We start from the raw sequence: 27,794 nt of genomic DNA, 5'->3' as shown, positions 1-27,794 counted from the left end.
GGTTTTTTATTTATATATTCCCCAAAATTTAGAAATTACTATTCACTGTAAATATCTCTTTCCCCTGGAACTGCCCTTGTGCCAGGAGGCTAAACCATGATAGACAACCCAGAAGACTACCCTTCACTTCCAGAGCTTGCCAATGTTATTTTGGAGTTTTGGTTGTTCAGGGGGGGGTTTAAATCCATTATTATAGAATCATAGAATCATAGAATGGTTAGGGTTGGAAGGGACCTTCAAAGGTCATCTAGTCCAACCCCCCTGCAAGGAGCAGGGACATCTCCAACCAGATCAGGTTGCTCAGAGCCTCATCCAGCCTGATATTAATCAGTTACATTATGCCTTGCAAAATGTACTTTTATAAGTTATTTTCATAAACACAACTCAAATCACGGCTGCACAATAATAATAAAACAAACCTACAAGGTTACAGTTTTAGATAATTCCTGCACTACCTACAGGGGAGGAGGATGGAGGTCATCGTAACAGAACATCGTTGCTTCTTTCCTTTTAAAGTTTAAAAGGCATTACACACAGACTTTGCAGTTTGGCAGCTATGCATCAAACCAGACAGAAAATACTCTGTTCTCTGCTACTGTTTCAATATGGAAAGGTCTCATACACAATGCAATAGATTCACAGCAGGTCCTTAGAAAACATTGTACCTTTAGTACCTTTGAGTAAACAGGGGACTTCAGAAGGAGAAAAATGAATACAACAAGCAATCCAAACAAATTTTAAAATAATTTCACGAATGGTTTCCCTTTCAGTAGAATAAAAAACTCTGTCTACTCTCTAAAACACTCTCAACTGATAGCTTACTCATTAGACAAAAATTAGTGTCCATTCAACCACGAAAAAGACAAGCCATTATATGCTATAACAGAGATCAAACTGACATCAGCTACTGTACATCTTGACACTTACGACATAATCAAAGTAAACTTTGCTGTATGCGACCGATCTGATGTACCTGTCAGTTATCACCATCTCTGCTCAGATGAGTCTGTGTGTCACTTATACGCATGGGACAAAACAAATAAATAAATTGCAATGTTATCTCTTCAAGCTGCTCACACAGTAAGGGGAGAATGCTTAGTATTCCATAATGGAGTTAGGAGTAATTTACTGAGAGATAATTTCTTTTGGACCTAAAATCTCCTGCCTCCTGTAGAGCAGACAAATAGAACTATCTAACAGGAAATGGGGCATGATAATACTGCTCTTTAAATAGAACTAACAAAATGGAAATACAATAGGCGTTACAAAGTATACAGCTAACAGTTATCAAAACCTTTGATGTTTTTATACTTATTTACTGCAAGAGATTATATTAGCTGCTCCAGCCCATTTTAATACAAGAAAAGTTTAACATGCTTTTTTAAAAAACTTAGAAAAGACGTTAAACCTCTGAAGCAGTACTCTCAGGTATCTGGTGAAACTGAGTATGCAGAGAGAAAGCCACTTTGCTGGTGAAATAAAAAAGATTTGCAATTAGCTCCAACAGTGGTGTACACAATGGACTATGGCTGTAATAGCACTGACGGCTTAATCATCCAGAACTAACCTTCCTGCATCTGAGCAGAGATGCAGCAGGGTGCAGAGGCTGGGACACTCACCTGGGACTCGGAAGACTAATTCTACTTCTGGCTCTGCCCCTGCAACTCTACACACCTTAGGCAAGACATTTCATGCTTTTGCCATACTTTGCCCTGTCTGCAAAGCAGCCTCCTTAGGGAAAGGAGCATCCCTCACCCTGCTGCGTTACCGTGCCACCAGCATCCTGAGCCTCAGCACTGCTGTAGTACAATCCCCAACATAATTCATTTCAGAAGTGATCACCTGGGCCCCCCTCTCAACTTGCAGGACTGATCTTTCCTGGCAAACCTGGGAGAGGCCGAGTCAGCAAACAGCAGAACCAAGACTGAAGGAGCCCTTCTCACAGCAGCATCACATATATCATCTCTTCTCTGCTGCTGTGTGTGAAAAGTCACAGATTTCAGACAGCAGTAAGGTCTGTCATGGCATTGCAATTCCAGTTCCTACAGAGATCCAGTTCAGCTCATTACTTTTACTGCCCTTCCTGGCTTCTTTGCAGGGGGTGGAGTCCATCCGCTACTGCACAGCCAATAAATGACACAATCAGGCATTAATGCAGTAGCCATTCTTACTGTATCAGGGGTTTTGTATGGTTTTGGTTTTTTTCCCCTCACATTCTCTTTAAGCCATACTTCTAGCACTAGTTCCTGAACTTCAAAAGGAACAAAACGAATCTGGAGGACTGGGAACTTCACCATGGCTCCTTGCTCAGAGTGTTTAGCTTTCTTCCCCGTAAGGACTTGTCAGCTCTCCTCCAGTTTGCCAAACACAACCCTTCAGCACAGCACACCTCTGCCCCTTGCCTGCAGCCCCAAAGACAATAGTGAAGTTCTTACTGGACAATTAAATTTTTTGAGCTGATTTTTTGGAGTCATATTACCTTTTTTTCTGCTTGATACATACAAAATCCTTTCATTGTATTCTCTCTAACCTGAAAAGATAAATTATCTAGGAACAAAATAGTTGCTACAGTAGAAAGTGAAACGACTGCAGCTCCCCAAACCCAGCTTTGCTCTGCATCCTAGGGTCAAGTTGAATATCCAGCCACCAAGAATGCCGCTTTATAACAAAATTTTTAGGGCACTCTGTGCTGAGCTTCTTTCCAGAGCATCTCTTTTGTCTTTTTGGTTGGTGTCACTTCCCTCTCAGGGAACTTTTTCAGTACAACAAAAGGTTTATCAATGCTGAATTCTCTGTGAAGTAGAAGAGGTGGGAAGATTCTCTTCAGTGGAAGATATTTTAAATATTTCACTTTCCAAGTAGCTCTGTGAATACAGGGAAGAAATACATAACTTAAACACAAGGAGTTACTGACCCAGAAGCGATTAGCATTAACGTAAAGCTTTCAGACCCTTTTTCATCTTATTGATTCTCAGCAGAATAAATCCGTAAATGATAATAGGGCTCAATTTAAATTACCTACAGCAAGTGCTGCTTTTCAGCTCTAGTCAGACAATCATGCTGTTCAATCAGCTCCATTCTGTATGTACAAAGCAAATTAATGTGTATAAAACAGTCGTAACTCAGGCCAGTTTTCAACAAAAGAATCTTTTATGTAGCACACAACTGCCTTTTATTGACATGCTTTTAATTGAACCTATAATGCTATGTCCATATTCTACCTAATTATAGGAGAAAATACATATATCTTTCAAAAAACTAACCATACCTTTCCCTTTGTAAAGTTTCCAGAAACTTTACCAGAGTTGAGAATGTCGTTCTCAGTTAAGCCTTGGATTTGTTTAGAAACACTAAAAGGGCATGAGAAGGCACTTCTGAGCACGTCGCAGCCAAGCAATGTCTCAAGGACGATTACATTAGCACCCTAAATCAGCAAGGCTGGTCCCTCGCTCCTTGACACTGGTCTGTAAACACGCCTCTCAAAAGCAAGTCAGAGGGCACAGCAGCATGTGACATTGATAGAGAAGCCTCCAGCCTGGAAGAGTTTTTTCTTAAGCAACCTGTTTCTGTTTCGAAAGGGATCTTTAATTGTTTTACTTTCTTTACTTGTATTGCTCAGTTTATCGGGGAACAGGCAAGACCCAGGAAGCCAAGATACTACTTCTTCAAAGGGTGAACTCCTGGAACAAGAGAAGCAGTGACGGCAGGAAACAAAAAATTAAAGGTAATAATTCCGGGTCAATCCAAGACATTTGCCCAGTGGGATTATCTTTGTGAGGGCAGCAATGCCAGAGGTGGGGGAGGTTACTTGCACTTATCTCTGCCATTTCAATGGGCATGGCTTGAAGAGAGACAGTGAGGGATTCTGCAGAGATGAAGGAGGACGACAGAGTACCCGCCTTTTATTTCCATTTTGACACTGCCAAGTCCAGACCTTGCTGTGGGTAGGAAAAATCCTGTTGACAACTTCCATAGCCTTTGCAATAAAGCCTCAAGCTAAGAAAACAGCACGTATTCTTCTTTAAGAACACGCATACCATACCATGGTTACCAGCAGCAAAGAGCAAATAAACCCAAGGCTAAAATCAACTACGCTGTTGGCATCAATTTTAACATCAATTTTAACTCGACCTCAAGGATGTAAGTTGCCAATTCGTCAATTTTATTGCCAGGCTCTTCTGACAGGTCCGCGCTCCATTGACACTATGCATGGGACTCCTATCTAGCATTTTGCTTTAAACGTTCTTCTTATTAACCAGTCACCCCAAACATAGATTAAGGTGAATGACCTGAACGCAACTACTCTCACACGTACACAGACACAGCAAGTAGCTGGGAACACCACCTAGAAAGCCAAGTTCTTTAGCAGTAGACAAATACTCCTCCTGATCAACACACACACAAAAGAAATCTGTAGTGTAAATTATTCAGCTACGCTGCCTGCTGTACGAACACACTTGCCTGGCATTCAGATGAGTAGCTGAAGTGCGCTAGCCTGTGCTCCCACTCAGTCCACAGTTCTCTACGTGAGTGACTGTCTCTTCCTCTTTCTTCACTTTTCCTTTCTCAAGAAGTTTGTCAGGCACTGCAATTAAAAGTCTGTGAGTACTAGTGGAGTTAAAGTAAATGGATGTTTAATCTCTCTGGGGAAATATTTAAGAAGTGTACTGAGATGTATTTACTGAAGATTTTGCTAATTCAAATAAATCAAGTTAAAATTACAGACTAGACTGGCTACTGTTAGTTTTCTGAAAACCCTTTCATTCAAAAAAAGCAAATAAAAATGCTAAGTTCATTTGTCCTTTGCTTTTTGACTGAGAGCAGAGCTGACATTGACGTTGTGGTGAAAGACATCAGTATTTAACTACTTGAAGAAATTCACATTACCACAGTGTCCTTCTAAATTGCTGTACTTATGTTCGCCACATAAGTTGCTATTAGCAACTGTGAAAAACAAAAAATAAAACCCTTATAGTACTGTCTTGAAGAAAGCTATGGCTTATTGTACTAAATTCTTTGGAGCTTTCTTCACTCAATATTTGAAATAAAATTAAAATGCTATCCCTGAAAAAGAACTATTTCTTCCAAAGTGTATATATATCCTTCACTGTAAAAAGACTTTAAAAACTAATGTAACTGACAAGTAATCTCCAAGTTTTATACCATTAAGTAAAATAGTCTTTGTGAGAATATTGACTTGTCCCTTAAACTTCACTTTCCAGCTTTTAAGCTAAATCAGAGCACATTGCTAAAATCCTTATATTGAAGTGATTTACATTTCTCTAAAGCGTGTGATAGCTCCTGTTTGCCCTCCAACACTTTTTTTTTTTTTTTGGTGTATCACTTTTCCAAATTTGTATTACCATAAAGATCTAAAGGAGTAGGGTTTAGATACTGTATATTTAAAGATGAAGCAAATAGTTTATCTAGGACAGATCAAATAATGTAATGCTTCTCTAACAATGAGTGAGTCCACCTGAAGTTTAAAAGAAAATAATTTTTTTAAATGCCTGCTTTACTAAATAGAAAACATGTCTAATATTCAGATCTGTTGGACAGACCTTTCCATTCAGTTAAACAACGTACCACCAAAAGACCAAACAAAACAGTTGTTCCTGAAACAGTCACACTCATCATTAACAAGAGTGACAATATGGCTCAAACAAAAAAAAACAAAAACAAAAAAAAACCTAAACAATTTGCAACATTCTCATTTACCATACTCTTTACACAAGAGGATCAACAGCAACTTGAATGAAAAAGAAAAGGTCCAATCTAGTAGTACTGTATTAAAGAAGGAGGTTGGAGAGTCCTGCTTCCCATTCTGCTCAACGTCTGGCAGGATCCTGGTCAGCTCACAGCATCTTCAGTTTCCCCCTCTCTGAACCGGGGCAGTAACACCTCTGGGACTTGCAGGAATGATCATAGGATGAACCTGCTTTGGTATAGAAGCAGCTTTGGTGCTCTGTGTATGCAACATGCTTAAACACACCCAACAAATCCTATTTAAGTAACATAGGATAAACAAAAGCTTCAGAGCGTGGAGTTCTTACACTGACATCATTAAGAAATGCTTACCTCTCTCACTACCAATTTATATCTAAAATTTTAACTAGTCTCAAAACTTCCCTTTATCAAGTTTAAAGTTTATTGCCTCGCACCAGCACAGTCAGAATCCCTTGTACATGTTTCGTTAGGCTCCAGTGTCAATAATATTCTTTATGGTATTTTAGACAGCGGGACTCAGCTCTTTAATAAATAACCATGGGCAAGGAACAAGACAACGGTGACAAGAAAAGGAAAAGTCTGCTCTGAATGGCAGGAAATTGTCCATGTCATGTGCATTTAGCTAGGTGAGCTTATTGGTTTGGAAGATACACTCCCCTCATCACTGCCAAAACACTTCACTAAAGAAATGCAGTTAAGCAGGCCTTCAGGAACGGGCTGCAATGTCCCTGAAGTGGGGCTTTCATGCCTGACTTTAAAACATCAAATCCTACTGTATGGAGTTAACATGGACCAAAACTCCTTTTTCTTTTCCACAAGCACTCTTACCTAGACCACCTCCAAAATTTTATTTTATTTTTTTTTTAATTCTTAAAAAAAATTATACCTGGCCTCGGATACTTCTTAACCTGTACTTATTTTTCTGGCAGTACTGAAAAAAAAAAAAAAAGTCTGTCTAGATTACTAGATCTTCCTGCTTAAATTAATTTTCCTTCTCTCAGCAGAACAGATACTACATTTCCATGCTTCTCTGCTTCTAAAAACTGTTGTTTTTCCTGGAACAGAGGACCTAGATTTAGTTCAGTCATTACATTCATTTTTCTAATGCATTCCAGGTCTCTGGAGACAGGTGGTTCAGGATGGAGAGAGATAAATATAGTTACTTCTCCATGGAGCATTCTGTTGCCCGAGGTTTCCAAATCCAAATTAAGTAGTTAATGATTTATGTATACACTGAGCATTAGCATCTTTGTGCCACGTTAGTCATCAGATCACAAGTGGCTCTAAAGAGGCTTTAGTCAAACAAATTAATATTAGGTTGAATGATTCAGCTTAGTTTATGCAAACAGTTCCAGTATGTTCACATTGATCATCGCTAAACTGCACAGAGGTGGCAGTCTCAGTTGTAAAGTTAAAGATCCACTACCACCACAGAAGCAGCAATGAGTCCTTGCCTCTTTTTTAAAACCAAGTTTTACCACACTGATATGCCCTTCTCCAGATGTGTTATCCCAGGTTGCAAGCATTCACTGTATCTTCATTAAAGCTTCACTGATGCCATCATGAAATTGCAGGACTGTCTTTTCCTTCAAAGATAACTTTCAGTTTCCATAGTCACGAGAAACCCTGAACACATACCCTCTAAATCCATAACCAGAGGCCAGCTATATTTATGCATGCATGCAAGTATTAATGATTTTTTTTAAAGTAATTTCCTGGTGCAGAGCTCTAACTCAGACTTTTTAGACACTGAGCAGGCAATACAGGGCAGGTGTGAATTCTACATCCCCGCTAAACCTTCCTGTTGTACATATTGCTCTCTCAACTAAAGTTTCCTCTGAGGCTTGTTGGGTTGTTTGGTTTTCTTATTCTTTCTCAGATCTGATACTCAACATGAATCCATTCATCACTTTAGCAATATACACAGATCAGCAAAAATACCATTTGTGATAAGATATAGCATCTAGCTATATCAGTGTTTGCAGCTTAACCTTTTTCAACCTTCAGTTACAGAGGTGGCTTGCTCTGCATATGCCAGGTTTTGTTTTGCTAAGAACATCTCTCCAGAGTCCCAAATAAAATCAACGATCTTTGTCTAGCAAGTAATTAATTTTTTCCTCTTTTCAGTACTGCCCTATATTATGCAGTCTGTTATTTCATTTTGGCATTTCCTACATGTCAGAAAACATGAATTATACTGTGCCTTCTGCCTGCTCTACTACGTGGTGCAAAAATAGCTTAGAGATAGAGATATTTCCCCAATATTGGAATGATCATCAGCAGTACCTAATCAGGGCATATTTATCCCAGCAAAGCCTTTTTGGACTTCTGACATGAAACACAATATCCAGTTATTATAGCAGCAATCATCCAACTCTAAGTTTTGTTTCACTGGGAAACTTTTACAATGTCTGTATTCTTAACACCCCCACCCTTCTCCAGGCATGTTCACAGCAGGCATTTCTGTTCTTCTGAAGCATAGTACAAGTACGACTCACCTTCAGCTTCAGTCTTTACTTTTGGTAACGGGCAGAGGCCCTGGTTAAGATTGTGATGCTGCAATGCCGAGTGTGGCAGAGAGAAGTCTGAAGAAAGAAGCTTCACTTTCAACACAACAGCTGAATAGCAAAGAGGAATAGCAACAAAGCACACTGCCAAGAGACAAGAGCAAAAGAACAAGACAGGAGACTTTAGGCATTTCCAGACCTAGTGTTCTATTTGCTTGGCCAGGGATGCAGCTCCTCACCATTAGGACATTGTTGAATAAGAGATGCTATTAAAAAAAAAACAAAAAAAACCACACCCAAAATCCTAACATGTTGATTCCTATTCTTGAGCAATGCAAGTGTTAGCAAAGGATGGTATGGCTCCTTCTAGATTTTCTCTCTTTTGTGGGAGGAGATGCTGCAAGGGTCTACTGTTTCTTAACATAAAGCAATTAAGAAAAGTTTTCTTAGAGACAACGACTATCACTTTCCATAACCACTCTTTAGCAGTGCATTTCTTGAAAGCCATTCTGATGGCATCCAACTAGAAATGCAGTGCTAACATGGCAAAGCCAAACATTCTAGCAATGAGTGAGGGTTGGGTTTACTCTGCAAAGTGTAAATAGTCTCAAAAGTAGAGGTAAGAGTACTTGTTAACTTGCAGAGATGGTCTTAAAAAGAAAAAAAATCAGAAGCAACTAGAAGAATACTGATTTTCAAGGTTAAATTATATTTCGTTTGCAGACTCAAGATCATTACTCCAAATGGTTTGGCTTGACCAAGTAGAATAATTAAGTTTCAAGAAGGGGGAATGGTTAACAAAAATAAAAATAATAATAATCTTTTGTCTCTACTGTGCTTTAGGTAAACTGACATCATACGTCCTTCAACAGCAGTACTGTTCAGCTGTATTCCCAGTCCCACATTGACAACAAGGCAATTCTCCGAATGCAGAGAAGATAAATGGAGTTAATGCCACTAAGCAAACATGACATTTTTGTTGTACTGTGATCATAGATGAGTCACTAAGTAAAATGATTAATCACAAATCAATGTTACTAGGCTCATTTAGAGATGATTCTCCCTTTGCAAAGCAGGTAGAAGCTCTAAATTTATAGGCTAATGCGTTTATTCTAGCTGTAGCACTCTCGTTATTGGTCTTCAGCATCAGAGTCTGCAGGAAATTTGTGCGCAATTAAGCTAAAGTGATGACCTCCTTATACACATTTTGGCACTTTTTTATCTGATAGTGTGTTGTGCAAATATATAAATGAATTGAAGCATTACCTAGAAATTACAGGTAATGCAATACTAAGAAAAATAGACATATACCAGAATTTTAATACATATGCCAATAAGGTATCCAGCCCATAAATTACACTCATTTTATCAGTCTGCAAATGGGTTTATCAGTCCACAAATGGGTTTGTACTAAGATGTTAGACTGCTTCATTTTCAGTTGACCAACATTTGTAACTTCTACAAACAGTTTTATGGTCTAAATTGTTTCAGGAGGAAGTACATGGATTTGTTGAGCGATATAAGTCATAAACACACTGTGAATATTTTCTATTTGGTAAATAAATTCACCTTATTTAAATACTAAGCAGAAAAAAAAATAATTCTTTCAAACTTCATAAAGGCATGCTAGCACCATAATGCTTTTCTTCTCACCTTGAATTTAATGAAATTAAATACTCGCATAGACTTATGCGTGTATCTTTATCTGTCTACCTAATCTGTCAGTGTAAGTTGTTTCCGGAGTGATCATTTCCATCCTACAAAGGGTAATTTTCCAGGGGAAAAGATTGTACCAGTTCTAGACATGACAGGGTCCCTGTACTACCAGACATGGACTCTATCAAAGCGGAGCTGGCTGAATATCAAACATGATTTAAAGAACATTAAATAAATAGATGACAATTGTATCAACTTTAGTGTTCAATTATGCTTTCAGAAAGAAGTAATTAGCTGAACATGATAAATATACTTGTGACTGTATGGTGAAAGTCATACAGTCAACACCATAATTCACAAGTTTTTAGACCCTCCTAACACACACAGTTTTTGCTCTGCTCAGCGGTATTTGTAATACTAGGAATCACACAGCCATCTGAAAAACACAAGGTTTACACTAACACTGCAGTTAGATTCTCCACAATGTAGCAGTGTTACTGAAGGGACCTGGTGGTGAGGTCCCCAAGCTGGTCTGTTTTAGTAGAGCAGAGAGGAGTTGCCAAACAGAACCATCCAAGAGTTGTGAGGTCCTAAACAAAAATCATCACTAGTAATTGCTAAGCAGCTTACACTGCCCTTGCCAGAAAGTACCAGCCAGGTAGTGAACACCACTGTGCTCTGCCTTAGGAAAAAGGTCAAGTACAAGATCTTTGGACATGCATAAAATTGTCCTGCATGTGGAACACTCATTGCTCAAAGAATACACCTATCATTAGCAGTTCTTGCACGCTTCCAGTGCTCCTCAGGAGAAAAATTGATGCATTACACCTTTAGATATCTCTTGAACAAAGGAGACATCAAACCTACAAAGTGATCTAAACTATGTCTCAAAGAAGCTGTCCATACATTAAAATCAAGCAGCTATTAAAATGAACTTGTCGCAGCTCTTCCTTTGCTCCTACTACGCACAATGGAAGGTGAAACAAAGCCATGGGACTAATCTGTTTATTTCTACACTGCATAAAGAAAGCAAGGACTACATCAACGGCCTTTCAACTAAGAATGGAAACAAATACCAAGAAATTAGAATTACCTAAATAACTAGGAGGGTCTACAGTGAATTTAAAATATCTTTTCAGCAACTCCTATGATGAACTGCCAAGTTGTACTTTCTTCTTACTGTTTTCAGGAAGCACAGACAGGAGCTAGGTGACAAGAAAATCAAGTTAAGAGAGCTATAGAGACATAACACCTATAAGTTATATTTTAAAGCTCTTTACCCTGCAGTAATAATTTACAACTTCACTCCCTCCTTTCAAGATTATTTGCACATACATTTTCTCTAGGGGAGATATCCTACAATTAACTACTTAAGAATCTGCTACTGAGAGCCTGTGTAGGAAGCATACCTTCACAGGAGCCACACTACAGACAGGCATCTGTATAGATGTTACAGCGCTGTTTTGAACTTGGCATCGCAGCTTTGAGACCATTTGCTCTGTATTTTCCCCATTTACAAGCCATCAATAAGGAGGAATAAGCAAAGCATTCACAAGAAACTTTACACTGTGGTCACAAAGGAACTAACAACCCTTCAGATCAGTTCCCCATTTTCAAAGGAAAAGTGCATTTGAGCACCAAGCCACCCCAGCTCTTCCACAGCAGAAGCACCACACTGCTGCTGGACACAGGGCAACTGACATTTTGACGATATACTAGTACAACGCAGCTCATTAAACCCAGATGGCAATATTTAACCAACTGATATGATGAGAAGCATTCTGCCTTCTTGCAAGGCCACGCTGTACCAATCAGGAGAAATATGGTGCACGTGTTTACGATGTCCAGGATTTCACAGGTACTAGGACAACGACCTCAGTTCTCAAAACACTGAAGAAACAGCAGCCAAGTATGCTGGGTGCGTGAACATCGGTCACAGGCTTTGCATGATGATGCTTCTGTGAAAAGAACTTAGAACTGAGAAGATCCTGCTTTTTCTTAAGGGAGCACAGCTAATACAAGGACCAGACACACTGTTTCCAGCAAGCTGCCTCAGATCACCCTCCCCACCAGCCAGCGTGCTCAAGGCCTGCCGAAAGCAGTTTCCCAGCTGAACATGAAAAATTATCTCCCTCCTATAGTAATGTGACAATTTTTGGTTAAACCAAAGACCTTATAAGCTATAGACTGAACAAATATTTGTCTAAATAAGTATTTCACTTGATAACTAGAACTTGTATTTCCTTTTGCATTTTGTTTTTATGACAGCTACTGACACAGAGATGGAAGAGGTTGACTCACTATATCTGCACAATCACACACAAGTGCTCAAAGCCATCCTAACTGCATCATTAAAAGCTTAGCTTCCAAGAATGAACCTGAGATTGCAGGGAGAACTCACATGTTCTCTGTGGTTATAATACGCATTAGTAAGCTTTTTTTTTTAAAGGTAGCAATAATTGTCAGACAAGGTGGGGGGATGGGGGGGAGGAACAACAAGAAAACACCACAAAAACTTACCTACAGAACATGTCCCATTGAAGTGGTATTTTCCTTTGCTCCAAAGGAAGCCCCAAAGCCTTATTCAGAAGTTATTACTCAAAAAACAAAGACAGTCAAGCTATATCTTCTCTCCCCTGCCTCCCAGGGACGGACAGGTATCTACATGATGAGACTCAGCGTATTAAAAGCCAACTGCTTGTTTTCTATCATCACCTAATATTTTCAATTGCAAAATTCTCAGCCCACATTGAGTTTGAAACCCACTGAATTTGAAACAGAGATCATGACGTTTAAAGCAGCAATACAGTATGCATACAAAAGTTAACACTACACAGGAATATACTTCTATCTTTCAATTGCAATAAGCAGTACCAGGCAGGAATTAGCCATCACCACGAACAGAAAAAGCAGTCTTTTTCCTTAGTCACTGGAAATCTTATTATTGCAAGACTCTCAACAGACACATTCCTCCTTCAAAAACAGCATAAGAGAAGAAGCAAATCCCCCTAATATTTTTTAATAGGACATAATAGATAAAGGAAAGTGTTTGTAGCAAAGCAACGTTGGCAGCTGCAGTTTCAAAGGTAAGATGATTACAGTGCTCCCTCTAATGGCAATAAACATGGGTGAGTTACCTTCCGATAAAATCACAGCGAATTGGTCGTCAAATTCTAAATTTCAGCTACATCAATTAATCTTCTTTCTTTGAAAAACTTTGTAGCAATACAGCAGGTACTTGAACTGAAGAAGCATTGGGAAGATGATACAGTCAAGATGAATTATCACACTTAAGACTCAGGAATGTGGTCTACATTGTGAGAAACAAGTTTTTACACCAGTGATGCTGCCAAGTGCAAGCCACTGCAACATGTGGAAAAGAGCATGAAATGGGGTCTTGGATCAGAAATGTGGATTTGAATTTAAATTTGATCTCGGTACCAGACAAACCATTTACAAGAGACCAATGTTCATGAACGAAGTGAGAAAAATGTTTTCTATCCAGTAGGAGACAGAATACTTAGGAGCACATACACAGGATCTCAGGAAACCAAATTGTAACTATTTCTGAACTGGAAAACGTTTAGATCAAGTGTACAGTTCAGGCCAGTAGCAAGAGAGGGCTGACAGCAAGATGATAGCCAATGCCATTTTTCCCTATCAATTTAGAAGAGGAAGTTTGCCAATTTGTTTTGCCAGTGTGGAAATATTGGTTCAGCTTGTGCCCAGATAGTGACTGGCCATCAAATGACACATTCTCATTGCAGTGAAACTTGATACACTTGAGAGAAAAATGAAGAAATGTTGGAGGAGAGATAATAAGAGATTTGTAACAAGCAGTGTTCAGTTGTGACCACATGACCTCACTTGACAGAGAGGCAGCTGTTTGCCAGCAGGTATAACAACTCATCCATGCAACTGTTACCTCAGTAATGAACTCCTGCAACAAGACTTACTGGGAAAGTTCAGAAGTCCAAAGCAGAGCAGAACAACTCACAGAGATCCTGTGATTCAGAAAGCACAAGCATCAACTTCCCTGCAGCTTCTAGGTGCTATCCAGGCAGCAGTAAGTCCTTACTACAAGTGACCACCACAACAGGTCAAGGTCCTTGGCAACATATTTCAATTTGTTTTGCTGTAAAACACTCTGCACTGTCACTCACCTTTGCATGAAAACAGATTTAAAAAGAAGCAGGTTGCTGAAGTGAAGGCAAAGCACCACAAGAGCAATAGCTTCTGCAGTTAACATTCTGCAGCCTCCCACTCGCAGGCTCCACAACAATTAAAGGTCTCTGACAGTTTGACAAGGCTTGCTGCAAGATGCAGTGTTCCTGCCCTCATCTGTCCCTCTCCATCCCTCACAGTAACTACAGAAACAGGCTGGGATGGTACCATTTGGTCAATTTTAACTTCTGTAAGCATTTGATGAGAATCAACTTCCATAAGCTTTTGATGAGCCTTAGCTGGGATGGACAAGGCAATTGAGAACCCTGAGATGCTGCAGGACAGTTTCTAAACACTGAGGAATACGTCCTTATGCCAGCTATTCTCTTCTCAGGTTTTCAGGAATTTTGTGCTGGATTACAAAGCGAAAAAAGAGTTTTAGTAATTTACACTTGAAGCTTCGGTATTGCAGAAGGCAGATTTCGTTCAGCGACATCACAGAATGTACAGGCTGGCAAGTGTCCTCACTGCAGCCTACTCGAACGCTGGTGATTGCAAAGCCATTGCCACTGCCGTGTCCTTACTGGTGCTGCATGTCTTGATGTGTATCACTTCTGGAATCCCCAAGCATACTGGCTTCTGCTGTAGCAAATGAGATCTGGATTTACAATAGTGACACACAGGTGCCTGCATGATGAACTGTAAGAGCGTAGTAGGTTGTCAGATTGTAAATCCTATTAGGGATCTTAAAAGTCATGGGATAGGTGGTGGTTCGATGGCTATGGGTACTGAGAGAGACAGCAGAAGATCTAGAGTTCTTGCTGCCAAAAAAAAGTTATTAGACTTCCTATGCCCACAGGTATGTAGTATATAGCATATATATTAAAAAATCCTCAGGCACAGACATCAAAGCTAAGAACAGACAGCTTTCAGTACAAGATCTTAGGCTACAACATTTTCCTATGAAACAATTCTGACCAGATTTTGTGGATAACAAACTGCACTAGTTAAGCAGTTAACTGTCACAAAAAAAAAAACAGTTAACATGTGTCACTTCATTTGTACTTTCTGCCTGAACAGCGAGTAAGCAAGCCCTATATATGAATCCCATCGCTCTGAAGAAGATACCACATAGTTCCATCAGAGTATCTTTGCTATGTCATCAATTTTAATTCCAACCTGTACTTCAATATGCACATAACTATTTTCAAATACAATGAAAACTTGAAGTCAACAGCATCAGTCACCAGCATTGCAGCTTTCAGTAAATCCTTCACAACTTCAGAAAAATCTCTATAAACATTGTGTAAAGTAGATACAGCATGTACAGAGGACAGTTTTCTATACAAAAGTGCATATTAGCAATGCAGTTAGCAGAGAACCTGCAAAAAAAAAACAAAAACCCTTAGTTTAAGCAGTACCAATATATTCTAATATAACCCATCTCTCCCTGAAAAAAGAAAATAAAAAATTTAAAAAAAAAAAAAAAACCAACACAAAACCCCACTTTCCCCTTGCTTTGGTTATGAACTATATTCAAGGCTTCAACATTACAATTTTTTTTTAATTGAAGAATTTATTTATAATTTGGAAATGTTTTAAAGTTAGCCAGATGAAAGAGAATGCAAGTATGATTTATCAGAGTTAATAGTCAAAACAGACAAGCTTTGACTACTACTAGGATTTGCCCTTGGCAGATTAATAAACTATCTTTGCAATCCTTATATGGAAAATTGCATGTTGACTCGTCCCTTCTATGCCCAAGACTTGCAAGTAAGCTAAAGACACTAAACCAATAAATCTAACAGCATTTGCCATGGAAATCTGGCTTATAAGAATGAACTTCAAAAGCCCAGAAAAAGTCAGGTTTATTAATATTTATAGACCAATGCATCAACCAATTTCAAAACTAAAAGAGTGTTCAGAGAAAAGAAATGGCTTCAGGCCATTCAGCGTAGATGAACACTAAATATTGCCATTTTTATAGGTTTCTATATTGTATACGCACTCTGATGTAAATGCATACGAATAAGTTCAAGCAGGTTGGTTGGTTTGTTGGTTTGTTTTTTCCCCAGAGAATGATCTTCACAGGTTTCAAATCACAACATGAGAACTAAAAGTTAAGCCTAGGAAAGTCTTACAAAGACTTTTCTTGCTCTTTTTAGTTAGCACCCCATATTGAGCATACTATAACCATCTTTTAATCAGTTTCCCAGATAAAGAAAAATAGATATTATCTTAAGAGAGACAAAGGGTGACATTAGATACACACACAAAAATTAGACAGGTTTGTCAGGCAGCTAGCTTTCTTCCTCATATTTAAAATCATATTAGAAAAGAATGTTCTCTATTGTTTACAGTCCTATTGCAATCAGACTTTCAGTGCTCCTTCTAAGCCTTTTTAGAGAAAAAGTTACCATGGAAGCAAACCATTAATGTTACAGAGTGTAAACTGATTACATTCATATTACAGTGGGTACAAAGCACCTAGATACACAGCTTCAGTACCATGGAGCCATACAACTATGAGCTTTTTCCTGTTTATCTCTATATTGCTTTTAAGCTTGACGTTTTTAATCTATGAATAAAAAGTAGATATTTGATTCTTTTTTGAAAAAGCACTAATAAAGATGCATTATTTTAGCAGTCTGTTACACTTCTTTATCTACCTGAACCCAATAATCTGTAGATAACACTGTTACACTTCTTTATCTACCTGAACCCAATAATCTGTAGATAACTTCCTGTAAAACAAAGTGGTAGCCACAGTGGCCAGCACTCAAACCAGCAAGACCAGGTTTAACTAAAATTCCAACTGTTTGACTAATGCCACAGGTATTCGATACAAATTCATAGAATCATTTACTTTGGAAAAGACCTTTAAGATCATTGAGTCCAACTGTAAACCTAACACTGCCAAGTCCACCACTAAACCATGTCCCTAAGCACGTCAATGCTTCTCTTAAATACCTCCAGGGACGGTTACTCAACCACTTCCCTGGGTAAGCATACAGCAAATTGCAGGGAAAGACAAGAACCTGACAAAAGCACCTCTCCCCTCCATGAAAGCAATGTGTCACTAGGACTAAGAAGGATGAGAAAAGAAAATGGAAAAAAAAAAACCCAAACATGCAGAAGTATATGGGAGAACTCTTGAATCGCACAGCTACTTCAAGTCTGATTCACTGAGATGCCAAGTACTTGGCAAAGACAACATTCAGGTAAGCCAGATGTTATTCTGCATTCGCTGCAGAACATTGAGTTTTGTAGTCCCAGGATGCTTGTAACCTAGGAATACAAGATTACAGAGCTATAAATTATTACCATGGAACCCCTGGAAATCACTCTCTTCTACCATTTTAACTGTCACACAAGTGACTTAAGTACCTAGAGAGAGATGACATACCAGTCAGCTACTGTGGCGCCCAGGACATTTTCATCCAACGTAACAGATGAGCAACTAGACTCATCTAATCACCTAGATTAATCTATACTTACATGCTCAGACTAAGATCAAGATGGAAACACCATCCTCCCTCATTTCACGATCTCTGGAAGCTAGTAGACAGGTGACAAAAAAGAACTGTGCCTCATCAAATTGAGGGGGTCTTCTCTCAAAATCTGAGGGATTTTAAACTCTGAAGAACTGCTGAAACAGAATGAAGTGACACACTTTCATGCTCCACCACACTGAGATACTGCACCTTTCTTAGAATTCGTTTTGGAGTCTCAATTCTCTACAGTATTTTGTGTGCACTTTTCTTCAGAAAAAAAAAAATACATTTCAAAGTCACTGCAGAAAAGAAAGGTTCTACTGAACTGTGACAGCGTACAGAGGAGTCCACAAAGACAATCAGAGGGCTGAAGCACCTCTCCTATGAGGACAGGCTGAGAGAGTTGGGGCTGTTCAGCCTGGAGAAGAGGAGGCTCCAGAGAGACCTTATAGTGGCCTTCCAGTACCTAAAGGGGGCCTACAGGAAAGATGGGGAGAGGCTGTTCAGTAGGGCCTGTTGTGACAAGACAAGGGGTAATGGTTTTAAAATAAAGGGAAGCAGATTTAGATTAGATATTAGGAAAAATTTTTTAATGCTGTAGAGCACTGGCCCAGGTTGCCCAGAGAGGTGGTGGATGCCCCATCCCTGGAAACGTTCGAGGCCAGGTTGGACAGGGCTCTGAGCAACCTGATCTGGTTGGAGATGTCCCTGCTCCTTGCAGGGGGGTTGGACTGGATGGCCTTTAAAGGTCCCTTCCAACCCAAACCATTCAATGATTCAATGACTCTATGAAATTTAGAAGTATCACTTATCTCAGCTGTGGGGGGAAGGAGTTGTGTAACAAGTAGTTCCAAGCTAAAGACAAAAGTCACCTTACAGACTGTAAGAATTAAGCAACAGGCTAAAACTACTTTTACCTCCATACCTGAAAGCCACAGTTTTACCTCATTTTCTTAGCAAAAGAAATTTCAAAAGCAGGTAGACAACAAAAGGAAAATTCTGAAACATGTAACGGTTTAACAACCTGCACAGAACACACACCCTTAGCTAAACATACAATTAAAAAGCACAGCTGCCTTAAGTTCTTCTGCAAACAGCATGAATCTATTTAGATATGCTTCTGGGGAAAAAAACCCACCATAAGTTGTGTGCCATTTGTCTGTACTTCTGTTTCCAGTAGCATTTTTAACTACTGTAAGTAGTGTCCTAGACAACTGAATTGCACATTAGTTTACTTTCAATGCAAAAAGATCTTTTTTTTATTTGAATCTTTTCATAGCAATACTACAGATGTACTGGTCAACCATTAGTAATAATCATACTATAAGATATTGAGCAGCAAAATAACTTTGTGAAGACTAAGCTTGTAAATTGTTTGTTTTTTTTTTTAATCCTAATTGCTTCCTAAAGAACATTATTAGGCATTGTTTGTGTTACAGATTCCATGTACTAGAAGTCCTGCTTCTTGTTTTCTGTGTGGTCTGAGTTAAATTGCAACTTCCAGAAAATAATTTATCACAGTACTTTGATTTTGTATGATCCAAGAGCAAGACTGAAGAAAGTTCTATAGAACTAAAGATTTTTTCCTCATGCTAAATGATCTTCCTAATAATGGAAAAGGACGACAGAATAAGCCAAGAGAAATATTAACTCTAAGTTGGAAAAAAAACAAAAAAGCTGAAGCAGAGTAATGCATGCTTAGCGTCATCCAAAAGCACCCCTAGACTTACGTCTTGCATGTCCTGCTCCCCTAGACTTAAGTTAGCATGCTAGCCAACTTCAAATTTCCTTAAAATTGTATCTATTCAGCAGCTTTTCAGAAGTCAGTTAAGTTTCTGAAGTCTTCATTGCAAAACTAATCTCAAAAAGCTGAAGTTACTCAATACTTAGACCTTCTTACCAATGTTACACTTGAGAAAAATCTGGTTTATACTGTTAACACTAATCAAAATTTGGTCAAGAAATGTATGTAAACAATAAGGATAATACATTTAAGGCTTAGAAAGAACACTGATAAATTCACCCCTGTCACATTAAAACATCCACATCTCCTTCATGGTCCTCCTCAGTCACTTTTAAAGAGAGCACTTCTTCATTAAGAAATAATCCACTCAGTCTTTCCTTACGAGCTTGTCTTTGTTCTTTCAGCTGTCTCTTGCGTAAGGCCTTTTGCTGTAGTTTCCGTTGCTTGGAACGTTTCTGTCAAAATATGAAGAGAGAAAAAAAAAACAATATTTTGTTCTGTAGATTAGAAACCACCTTTAAAGCTGGCAAATATAATTTAGCCTCTAAAATGTCTGCTCTGAAAAAAAACTAAAACGAAATCTCAGAGGTGGTGCAAACATTCATCCAAAATAATATCAAGACCATTTACCACGACTGATTTACGAGGCCCAACATCACCCTGTGGCGTTGCATAGCTGAGTCTTTGATCAGAAGAATCTTTATTGTAGGGGAAATGTTACAGTCTTAAAATAACAACCTGAGATGTTGATGAGCAAGCAGGAACTGCTCCTCTGCTCCACACTTGAAATTGAAATTATGGAGACAGGATAAGTGCCACAGTACTGTAACTGAAACATGCTTCAGCAGGTCACTCCTTACCAAGTAATCTCATGAGACACTTTGGAAGAATAAACTAATGAAGATTCAAAAAGCCTGATGAAACTTCTGGTTGGGAAAAAACACACAGCAAAGTCTTTACTATCCAGAAATTATGCCTGCATTAGGTTATCAATCTTGAATATTTTTTTTAACTGTGTGTTCATTCAAAGAATTAAATTAGATACATAAGCCTTACTCAGCTCCCACTCTCCTCATTCTAAACAAAAGTAATGAGAAGATCTACTACGTACAAACAGCAGGCTTTCTCTTAGAAGAGAAGTGATAGGAAAAGCACAAGTCTAAATTCCTTACGGTCATGTCAGAGGAAACAGTCAGCATTGGTTTAGCTAGATAACTTCAGCAGATCCTCAGTTCTAACCATGTGCCTTCAGTACAAATATCCCAGTAAAGATCACAAAAGCAGCCTTAACAAGTTAGACAGCTTAATACACATGTACATAATTAGAAACTTTACTTTTGAATCCCGGATTCTTTCTGCAGCACTTGTGGACAAATTACTATCACTGTGCGCTCGACTCATGTTGGCGCTCGAGTTTGAAGCGGAGTTAGCAACACTAGAACCACTGCTGCTTGCTGAGCTGACCATGCTGGCCCTGCTGCTGCTGGCACTGGTACCGCTCACACCACTGGTACTTGCACAACTGTAGTTGCTCCTCTTCCAGCTCTCCCTTGTAGACCGCTGACGAGGTCCATGTTCCTTGATATAGTTTCTCACCTTTAGAACAAAGGCAGCAGAATTACTAGAGCTTGATAAATACTGTACTGAGATAGCCCTTTTCACGGAAAAAAAACCCACAATTTCCCTACTAATAGTGATCAAGTTATTGGATCAGTTCAGTTAGTATTCTAAAACATTTTGCTGTGGCTACTTAAATGCCAAGGTATCTGGCAGTCATTAAGAGAACTTAACATTAACTTTTTTATGGAAGGAAGAAAACTAAGTAACAAGGTTTGGGTTTTCCCCCCTCTTCTGCCCCCCAAGTTTTCTACTACGTAACAGCAAGTATTATTTTAACACCAAACAGGAATATCAGTCAAGCTCTACTGAACCAAGTTGTTTACCTAATGTATCAAAACCCTCTATTTTGCCAGGTATACTCAAACCAAAGTGGCTGTACGGAAAGCGGTACTTTTTTACTTTAAACTGATACTTACGAAACGTTTAAAATGTGGAATAGGCCAAGCCTGTAAGAGCAGTGAATGTTTTCCATTTTCAATCAACCTTAACCTTCATCATAATCACAGATACAGAGTAACACTAAGGAGTTCACCTTGTTTGGATGTCGCACCTTTTCCCAACAACACATCACAACAGAACAAAGACAAAGACAACACATACCTACCATACCAATCAGGTACCCTTCTTTGTTATAATTTGTATTCCGTAACATATTTAAAATGTATTGTTCTGTATATCCCTTTTCACATGAAATTTATAGTCTTCCCCAATGAATTCCAATCCTTTGTTACATGCGAATTTACATTCAGTAAACAAATAAAAGATCCTCAACCAGTTGATGGTCATGAAGCGGAATACATTCTGTCACAAGCAGTACTGCGCCCACAGCATAACTCATTACACACACATCAGCTTAGGCTTAACGAATACTGAGAATATACAACCACAGCCTTTAATATAAAGGTTTCATACATACAATGGGCTTTTGAACTCTATTTTCCCTCATTGGCAATACTGTGCTCTAATGTATCTCCCCATATCTAATGATTATGTATAAAAATTGACCACAATTCCCTACGAGATTTTGCAAGACCTATCAGATGCTGAAACCCTGAACTCATATGTACAAACCTTAACCTACCTGTTTCAGTTTTTCATCTGTGAGACAGTTCAATTCAATAATGAACTCACTATCTGTAGGCGAGATCTGAGCAGTAGGATCAATAATTTTAATAATATCAAGTTGCTCTCGAAGGCCCATCTCTGTACTGACTTTGCGACTCAAATATTCAATATATTCAACCTAGGATTCAAAGAAAGACAGGTCACTTTAAAGTATTGTAGATTCTAAATGAGTGACAGGAAAAAGGGAGGACCAACAGAATAAAATGTGTTCAAATATCACATTTCCTACGATTCCAGCCTCATTGACTATCCTCAAAAATTCAGATTGAAAACCTGAGTACACGTTAAACTGCCTAACACAGACGCAAAAGACAAGAAGATGTAGTTTCAAGAATCAAGCAGCGCTGCATAGGTCTACATTTACACCTACAGCAATCAGTATGTCTTTTAAGATGTGGCACTAACTAAAATTTCTCCAAAAAAAGTCAATCTCACCTGTTCATCATTTGTCATTGCACTCCATGGAAGTTCATCAAGATTCCTATGCTTGTTTTTCTTTTTCGGAAGCAGACAAGGAGAACTTGGAATGCTAGGTATAACATCAGAAAGTACATCACTCCCACTTGTAATGTCGCTGCCAGGCAACTTGTAATATGCAAGAGAAAGAACAAAGCCTTAGCATAAGTATGCAGATTTTAAGTCATTCTAACACCATTAACAATTCAAAACATACTCTCAAATTAGTAAAGCATCGCTTATCTACGTACTCTAACAACTTCTTAATAATTACTCATAACCCTGCAGTACTCCTTTGAATCTTCCAACAAAACAGCAAGTGCAGCAAACTCAATTCACACTATTTTCTACTTATCAGTCCTCTTTTTAAGAAGTCGCACTTAAGGAAACAGTGGAATGATGTGGCACCTCAACTATTTCCCTTCTCCATCAGTGTAAACTGTCCATTACAATCCAATCTAGATCTAAAACCTCCCATTTAAAAGCATAAGTCTAGTTTAAGCAAGATCATTTCAAAGTAGGTTTATAATTTGTACCACACCCCATAATTACATCAGACAATTCAATTAAAATCACTGTCATTTTCCTGGAAGCAACTGCAGAACTTTAGCTAGCTTCATTTATACAACTGACATGTAATTTCTGAATGCACTTCCAGTTAAAGTGTGACAGTTGGATTACTCACACTCAGATTCTACCAGATAACACCATAAAAAGCTGAAGAAGTCCTTCCAAAATTCAAGTCCAATCAAGTATGTTTCTTAAGAAATGCTTGTTTTAAAAAACAAGGATTAGTTACTAATCAAACATGCTGTCAGCTAACTAAGACATGGGAAATGCTTCTTTTCAAAAAAATTGCCGATTTTATCGGGCAACTAAAATTTCACAACCTAATGAAGCTCTGAATCTTTGGGATCCAACCTGACTTGTTCCTACAGCCTGCACTATACAAATGTAGTGCCACTTCTGTGATACAATATACACAGAGATTAGCAGTTAGACTAAAAAAGGAAAAAACCGAGAGCTGATTTCAGTCCATGTTATCTTAAGTTTATTTGCATCTTCTGGAATAGGTTTGTGCTTTCTTGAAATCAGTGTTTTCAGTCCTTATACTGCACTTAGAAGCCTGTACACGCTTTGACTAAGCTTTATGACAAAAAGTATTCCTCAGTATATTCTGAAGCACTATGTTTCCTATTTCAAAGTTATGTACATGTTCAGAGTTGATTCAAGTCTATAACATAAAAAGTCAATTTAAGTATATAATTTAAAAGAAGATTTGCCTATCACAATTGAAAACCTGCTGATCAAAGATGACTGCCACAAAATAGAGACACCTGACCAGGCCTGCATTCAGTACAGACCAGGAAAAAGGAGGATGCGATTCACACTCACACTTTTCCCATCCTAGTGAGACAAAGTGAGCTCTGTACTCTTACTGGTACCAAAAAAAAAAAATAAAAATGGAAGCAGCTATGGCAAGAGCTTCTATGCTTTACCTAGGTGTCAGCTCCATTCCAAAAGAAGACTTAATACGACCAAATCACTGGAAGCAGACATTTATAACCAGATTTCATTAGCAGGGCAGATCCTCAGTACAAAGCTCATAGCTACAAGACCCATGTTGGTCACTAAAACAAAACTACCATAGTATGTAAGCATCTTTCTTTGAAGAGCTGACCTTCAGTCTCTCCTCCAGATTAAGAACTCTGGAATAAAACGGAACAAAACATTTTCTTTATCTCTGAAGATTTAGATATCTGCTCTGATGTTCAGTAGTTACCAAGAAACAAATGCTGAGGGCTTTTCAATTAAAGCTAAACCCAGCACTCAATAATCTATACAAAATTTTACTTTTACAGTGGAACTCGTTTACCTGCCATTCAAACTCACTGTCTGACCAATCCCAGTACGTGCTGATAGAAGAGGAGACATCACTGCAGACACTGCCCTCGGGGAACAAATCAAAAGAGGTGAACTCCTGGTCATCCAAGAGAGAGTAACAGTCATCTTGGTCACCAACCGAAACCGATGAGAACAGCTCCTCACTGCACTCTGAGCTGGCTACGCTGGTGCCACAAGACGTCAAGTTCCACCTGCAAAAAAAGGACAAAACAAGTAGAAAGCCACAAACATATTGGCACCATGTGCCCTGAAAAATGGTTAGTTCTTTTAAGTTTCATAAAACTATCCCACTTTGCTTGTCAGTAACATTATACATTGATTTTACTGAAATAAGTTATAATTATGTCAATTCAAGTATTCCATTTCAAAGTATTTTTTAAAAGTCCACAAACAAAACCAAAAGGAATTCAACATAAAAAATGGCAAGGTAAAAATCCACATATAGTTAGTATAATTACACCTTTATTTTAAGATATTAATTCTTTCTATCCTACAGCCATGATTCCTGTAGCATGTAAATTGTCTTTTTGCTGTTGCTGCTGGTTGGTTGTTTTTTAAAATACATCCAACTAAAAATATAACTTCCCATATGTTGAGATACTTACACTTCTACATAAATTGAAATAAGCAATACTAAGTAGTAAATAAATCAGGAGAAATAGGAGTCAAAAAGAAACTCTAGATTGACAATGCCACACAAAACTAAGGCTTAATAAGGAAACACATTAAGGATATAGCCAAGGGTTCATTATTCACTATTTTCAACTCCGAATGCCAAAAATATTGGACGTGCTGTTGGAATGAGACAGTGCAAGACAGGGAAAATACCTGGGTGAAAATGCTGCCATGCCAAAACTAAACACTCTCCCCCCCTTCATAATTTTATTCAAAAAGCTAGTTAATGCTGTTGCTAAAGGAAAGCAAACGAGGACTCAAACTTCACAGAACAGGTTTTTTACTCTAATGAGAGCAAGCCAGAATTTAACACGCTCATGAAATCAGTCTCTATATCTGGATTTATTTTACATACTGGTGAAAAGTAGGTTGAGACAACTCTGAGTCAGCACAGCACTGCAATATGGCCAAAACAACTTGAAAAGGGCTCTAAAAAGCTCCACAAACCCATGTGATTCATTCCCGTTCCATCAGCCTGTCCACTTCAGCCTGGCTAACTAGAAAAACAGCCCTCTGCCCAGCTGCAAAAGCTGCACATGTCATTATGCAGAAAGGCTGGTCCTCACCATCGTTATTTAAGCTGCATACCAGGTTCACTAAATATGTTTGTGATGGACTCACTCCCATGTCTATTTGGCCAGCAGTGAAATTATCCAATGTTAAAGACATTTTAAAAAAAAAAACTTTTCTTTAGTAGATTCAGGAGATTTTGTCCACCCGCCCTCCCTTTCTGCATCCCTTGTACACATGTGATTTTTTACTGGTCCAGACTTCTGTGGGCAGGGCAATCAATCAGAGTAGAATATAAGCATGGTGACACAGCATGCTTTTGAACATTACTACAGTTTCAGCACTCATGAAATACCAATTAAAGGAAAGACAGAGTGGACAAAGTTTCCAGACCCACCAAAACCCAGGATGAGGTACAGGGGCTCTGCCACCAACCAGCTATGCACAGATACTCCAGGTATGCAGCATCACTGCAGGTACAGGCTGTCAGCCCTCGCCTTCTCGTACCTAGAGGGGCCTGCCGTACTTGCTGGGGTGAACTGGATTAACAAGAAGTGGGAACTGCATTACACTTACTCATGATTTTAAAAAACAGAAAGCCTTATGCGAACACCACAGATTGAGTCGTGCATCTGCGATGGCTTACTCACTGCAAGACAGGGCACGTCCTTGCTCAAAGAACTGAAATATCGACTTAAAATGCCTGGGTTACAAACCCGGGTTTGTAATACGAGCAAGCCTGAATAACACACTCGAGAAGTAAAAGGCAATACCATGAGAAATATACAAAATGAATGCAAATTTGGTGAATATCACACATCCATCTTACAGATATGCTACGAATGCATCTTACTGTTCATGTCACAATCAGCTCTTAGGGCCTAAGAATTAGATGATGAAAGCGTAGCACGTTTGATGAAGGCTCTTCATTTAAGAATGTAAAATTAAGAGCTTGACTTTGTGTATGACACTTTTAACGGTAGTTTCCATGATGTCGTACAAGTTCAACTGAAAGATTACCTATTTTTCACTCTTCATTAAGTTGTAGTATAAAGACTAATAACCAGTAAAAGTATCTTGCAACTCTGGAAGAGGAACTAAAACTATCCCACGCCTATGTTCAAGACTGAAATCTCACAAGCTGTTCTCAAAAAGAAGCTATTGCTACATTCAAGTTGAATGCTATGCATAAATAGGAGCAGGATTAGGTTCTTAGGTAAGCAGGACTGCTTGGCTTTGATTTTATAAGCACAACTGGAATTTCCTTGTAGAGCTGCATTTGCATTTTTTGACTAGACCTTTTCTACAAATTACAGACACAACAATTTGCCCTTAATTAGTAGCATGGGATGGAAGTGCTTCTGCAGGAATCAGTGCAGTCACCGAGTCTCCTGACTCATTCCAAACCTCTACAGGTGTGCTGGGTGTCCACGCCAGGCCTGCTTTTAATTATTACAGACACATCACTTTCTCCTTGCTCAAAACCATGTTTTAAGAAATCCGGGAAGGAATAAGCACATCTTAGAAACCCACGCAGCTCACACTGATTAGCACTGTAATGTTATTAGCCAAAAGCAGACCAAGCTCACGCAGGGCCGTGCGAGTGGGTTACCCGCAGCACCGCCATACCCGCACCGGGCAGGGGAGCGGGGACACGAAGCACGGGGAGCTCCCACCCCACCGCAGCCTCAGGGCCGGCCCGAGGGGTCCCCGGGGAGAGGCGGCAGCCTCCGGCCGCCTCAACCGGCCGCCTCAGCCCCCCGCCGCCCGCCCGCCCGCCCCGGCCCCCGCCGGCATCACCGAGCCGCCGCGGCCCAGCCGCCTCGGACAGCGGCCGGGGGTCCCCGCGGAGCCGCGGGCGGACCTGTTGGAGTGGAAGCGGTGCAGCGGGTCGGTGCGGTGGCAAGAGGAGAGCTGGCAGCCGAAGTCGCTGACGTCCAGGCAGCCCTCCTCGCTCAGGCTCAAGCTGCCGCCCCGCGGCGGGTGCTGGTGCGAGAGCAGCGGGCACGGCTCCTCGGGGGCCAGGAACTTCTCGTACGGCTCCTCGGTCATGGCGGCAGGGGCGGGAGCGGCCCCGGTGCAGCCCAGAGAGGGGAAGGCGGCGGCGAGCGCCTCACGAACGCGCCGCCCGGGCCGCAGGCGCCGCCATCAGCGGCCGGTCCGGGGACGCGCCTCGCTCTCGCAGCCGGCGCAGCGGAGCTCCTTCCGGTG

The 27,794-nt window shown here is 39.6% G+C and overlaps 1 protein-coding gene and 1 long non-coding RNA gene across 2 annotated transcripts; both read right to left on the bottom strand.

The window, feature by feature from the left end:
- Nucleotides 1-15,905: 15,905 nt before the first annotated feature.
- Nucleotides 15,906-17,170, bottom strand: LOC147599379 (uncharacterized). The gene is made up of 2 exons (XR_015259737.1): nucleotides 16,771-17,170; nucleotides 15,906-16,723 (listed from the first exon to the last, which is right to left on the bottom strand). It is a non-coding gene; the product is annotated as an uncharacterized LOC147599379 (long non-coding RNA).
- Nucleotides 17,171-18,267: 1,097 nt separating this feature from the next.
- On the bottom strand, nucleotides 18,268-27,759 carry FAM199X (family with sequence similarity 199, X-linked). Its single transcript, XM_086756563.1, has 6 exons — nucleotides 27,448-27,759; nucleotides 24,370-24,589; nucleotides 22,473-22,622; nucleotides 21,994-22,155; nucleotides 20,628-20,888; nucleotides 18,268-19,747 (listed from the first exon to the last, which is right to left on the bottom strand). Exons 1-6 carry the CDS (start codon nucleotides 27,633-27,635, stop codon nucleotides 19,577-19,579), a joined length of 1,152 nt encoding a protein of 383 aa, XP_086612689.1. The 5' UTR covers nucleotides 27,636-27,759; the 3' UTR covers nucleotides 18,268-19,576.
- Nucleotides 27,760-27,794: the final 35 nt, after the last annotated feature.

Source organism: Chlamydotis macqueenii, chromosome 11, assembly GCF_036417535.1.
Source record: "Chlamydotis macqueenii isolate bChlMac1 chromosome 11, bChlMac1.mat, whole genome shotgun sequence".
NCBI classification, from domain to species: domain Eukaryota; kingdom Metazoa; phylum Chordata; class Aves; order Otidiformes; family Otididae; genus Chlamydotis; species Chlamydotis macqueenii.
The sequence above is the reverse complement of the archived record's forward strand: the minus strand, read 5'-3'. Positions and strand labels throughout refer to the sequence as shown.

Excerpts from the sequence above, each read along its gene's own strand:
- FAM199X (XM_086756563.1), bottom strand. The coding sequence starts at position 27,635 with ATGACCGAGGAGCCGTACGAGAAGTTCCTGGCCCCCGAGGAGCCGTGC. Across the intron at positions 24,590-27,447 it reads CACCGCTTCCACTCCAACAG|GTGGAACTTGACGTCTTGTG; the intron begins GTCCGCCCGCGG and ends CTTTTTTTGCAG. Across the intron at positions 22,156-22,472 it reads CAATGACAAATGATGAACAG|GTTGAATATATTGAATATTT; the intron begins GTGAGATTGACT and ends TTTGAATCCTAG.